Below are 3,940 nucleotides of genomic sequence, written 5' to 3'. Positions count from 1 at the left end.
CACAGGAATAACTCAGTAATAACACAGGAATAACACATTAATAACACAGTAATAACACAGAAATAACACAGGAAATACACAGTAATAACACAGGAATAATTCAGTAATAAAACAGGAATAACTAAGTAATAACACAATAATAACACAATAATAACACAGAAAGAACACAGTAATAACAGAAATAACAGAAATAACACAATAACACTGCAATAACACAGTAATAACGCAGTAATGATAACACAGGAATAACACAGGAATAACACATTAATAACACAGGAATAACAAAATAACATAGCAATAACACAGTAATAACGCAGTAATAACACAGTAATAACAAAGAAATAACACAGGAATAACACAGTAATAACACAGGAATAACAGGAATAACACAGTAATAACACAGGAATAACAGGAATAATACAGTAATAACACAGGAATAACACAGGAATAACAGGAATAACACAGTAATAACACAAGAAAAACACAGTAATAACACAGGAATAATTCATTAATAACACTGCAATAACACAGTAATAACACAGCAATAACACAGTAATAACACAGTGATTGAGATAAATTGAAGTGAGTGACAGCTTTTTAGTGATTAGCGTTAGATGAAAGCGCTATTTGCTCGCTTTCCAGGCTATAATCGATTCTGAATTTAAATAAAAGTTGTTTTACGTGCTGCTATAGGACCAACAGCCACATAGGCTACCCTGTAACTTGCATGCAGCAAAGTTTCAGGAGTGACATATTCCACATCCCTCATATAAATACGGGATTCACTTTCGAAATAGTTGCTTAGCCTATATCCACCGCCTCAATATATGGCAGGCAAGTATTTCAATTTAGTTTAAAAATCGCTCCTCTTCATAACATATGGATCACGTCCAACATATGTTATTGACTTTTCCCCACTCATGAACAACACATTTTCGTACACGATAAAAGCTCCTTGTGGTTTCTCGGTTTGGCCAAATTGAGCATCCATAAACAACGCAAAACACAGGAATTTCGAGTTTCTGCTAGTGATTTCTATGGAGAAAAATCACTTCCTGCCCTCCAGCTGCATTTCGCACGTCAGCAGTGACGTCATGTGCAAACAACCCATTACCGCAGGCATAAAACAAGCGAATATCATCAGCAAAAATTGAAGTGGTTTGAATGGCTTTACTGCAGGGCGGCGATCAAACGGACAGGGCAGCGCTTTTCACGAGCGGAGATCGCTACTAGACGAATCATGTAATTTGTTATTTTTATTATCTATGTTCTCTTTTGTCGAAAGTTATGCTATTACTCCAGTAATTTATTCTAGCCTATCCAGCGCTCCCTGAACGTAGTCTCTGGCTTATTGCCAGTCAAGCGCAACGCTGCAGAGACGCATCTATATCGACTTTGATCTGATCATAAAGTATTTCCGAATCACAGGGCTCACGTCCAAGTCAAGTCTCGAGTCATTGCTGTCAAAGTCTAAGTCGAGTCTCAGGTCTTCTTTAATTATGTCGAGTCGAGTCGCAAGTCATCAAATTTGGGACTCGAGTCCGAGTCAAGTCTCGAGTCAAGTGACTCGAGTCCACACCTCTGTTTATATATACATAATAAATATACACAGTACACACACAGACATATATTATGTAAACAAAAAACTTTTATTTTGGATGCGATTAATTGTTTGACAGCACTATTACTTTTATTTCTGTAAATAATATGGTTTATAAAAATCCGCGCATACGAGATTTACACATTTACCATCAGACGCTTGATCTTATTCTCCTCTCACGCACTCCAGCAGACGGCAGCAGACAAACACACAGTGGCACTGAATGACAGAAGAAGAACCCGTGAGATCACGTGGGAGAAACAAGCCGTCCTGCAGCAGGTTGCCCTTTTCTCTCCAGTACACCAGCACGCCTCATCTGTAACAGAAATGTCCAGGTTGAAGCTTCCACAGCAAAGAGTTTATATCCACCCCCTGCCGTCCCGGACCGCGAAGAGGCGCGCGGTCCACGAGTTCTTCGAGCAGGTGTGTGGGTCTGAAAAACCTTCTGGCCAAAGAAAACCCCGTGCTGAGTCGCTCTAGCTTAGGTGAGTTTGTTCTCATCCAGTAATGTGGGTTCTCTTTATATTGCTTAAAGTATATCATGTGTTTTCTGGTTTGCATTTCATTTACTTGTTTATTATTTGAAGATGTTGACCCTCAAGTCAGCCATTACTGGTTGCGGGGAGAACGGACTGTTGCAGAGGGCCACAGGAGAGGACGGATCGAGCCCATGAGATTCCAGATTGATGACAAACCTCAGTCAGATCAGGATCCCGCAGCAGCTTCCTGAGGTTACCTCGCATTATGTTCATGATGAACACAATTTGTGTAAATTATTTTAATCATGACTGCAGGCAGTGTTTAAATATGCAACTGTTTTACAGTGAAAAAGTCCGTGGTAATGTTGATTGGCAGTCTTGTCATGCTGCACTCGGGAGGAATAGAATTAATGTGTGATATGTGCTTAATAGTGATGTCATTTCCTGCAGTTTGTTCCTCTTGAGGCAGAGATCTCTGCTGATGTTCCTGTTATCACTTTGGCTCCTGACCTGCTCCCCTTGTTCAGGAGACAGTTTGACAACAACATCTTCATGGGTTGGTGTGTTCCAGTGTTTTTAGTATACTTTTTTTTAATATAATATTGTAGTATTTATGAATATTTTAAATTGACTTTAACATTTATATTATCAATTTTCAATGTAGTTTTAGCAGTTTCTAGTATTTCTATTTTGCTTTTGTGTTTTTATTTCAGATTTAGTGATTCAACTTATTCTATCTCACTTGCAGAGACAACATTTATATATTTTTTTATTTTTGTTTTATTTTCATCTAATGTTCACTTTATTTTATTTCAGCTTTATTTTGATTTACCAGAACTTATTTTTATTAGTTTTAGTTAACCAACTACGTTGGTCTGTTGCCAGGTTTTTGTCTTCAACTTCTAACTGTATAGGACTTCAATTTAGGCTAATAAACTATTACATAGAAAAATAAGTGTTTGCTATTAGAAATTAAATGTCATTTGATTATTAATAAAGTAAACTATTTTTGTGAGCACTGGTGTCTAATCACTTTGCTGTTGCCAGTTGTTCAAAAGCAACTGATAAGAACACTTGTGGTAAGATCACTTTAGTGCAGTGCTTCTCAACCAGGGGCTGCTAGGGGACCCCCAATAAATCTTTTTTTTTTAATTATTTAAATTTAGGTATATTAAATATTAAAATATTTATAAAAATGCTAATTATAAACAAAGCTTATTCACTTATATTACATCAGAGGTAAATAGCAACTTGCTGAGCCGACGTAGGGGTGTGCTATATATATATATATATATATATATATATATATAAAACGATGTTGTATATAACATATATAACATCGTAATTTTTGTTTAAACGATATGCGATTTGACATCGAGTATATTGCAGAAACCAAACAAAAACAAACCCAGAGAGTACAGGCATTCACTACATGAAGTAGGTTAGACTACTGTGCGATTTAGTCTATTCAATTAATTTTGAATTCCCCCAAAATTCAAGATAAGGCCGTATCACTTTTATATGTCCTTTATATTTATATCATCTGATATAGTTAATATCACATGACGAGTGACATTTTTCTCCAAATATCTTTTATCATTAGCACGATTGCTAATGTGATATTGATTTGATGAACAGCTCAATCAATAAGAAGTTAATATTAAGTGACTTACATTTTAGACACAACAGTTCTTGTTTTTGCTGTATTTCGACAACGGAAATAGTTCCAAACAAAGCCACAGCAGAACTGGGGCCCGTTCTTCGTACGTTGCTAACTCAGTTAGCTGGATTTGATTGTTGAAGATTTGGCATGATCTTGGATTATTTGGTACTTCGAAGCTCATCCCGGAGTTGCTGTAAT

The 3,940-nt window shown here is 36.4% G+C and overlaps 1 protein-coding gene across 1 annotated transcript in view; it reads left to right on the top strand.

The window, feature by feature from the left end:
* Positions 1-1,942: 1,942 nt before the first annotated feature.
* Positions 1,943-3,940, top strand: part of LOC107672529 (28S ribosomal protein S30, mitochondrial) — a gene marked incomplete at its 5' end in the record, with an annotated part of 6,657 nt that continues 4,659 nt past the window's right edge. The window contains 4 exon segments of the mRNA XM_016465757.1: positions 1,943-2,085; positions 2,188-2,299; positions 2,301-2,331; positions 2,530-2,635. Coding sequence (XP_016321243.1) covers positions 1,943-2,085; positions 2,188-2,299; positions 2,301-2,331; positions 2,530-2,635 — 392 coding nt within the window.

Source organism: Sinocyclocheilus anshuiensis, unplaced genomic scaffold (assembly GCF_001515605.1).
Source record: "Sinocyclocheilus anshuiensis isolate Anshui unplaced genomic scaffold, SAMN03320099.WGS_v1.1 scaffold176, whole genome shotgun sequence".
In the NCBI taxonomy this organism is placed as follows: Eukaryota; Metazoa; Chordata; class Actinopteri; order Cypriniformes; family Cyprinidae; genus Sinocyclocheilus; species Sinocyclocheilus anshuiensis.
Note: the sequence above shows the minus strand (reverse complement) of the source record. Positions and strands in the feature narration are given on the sequence as shown.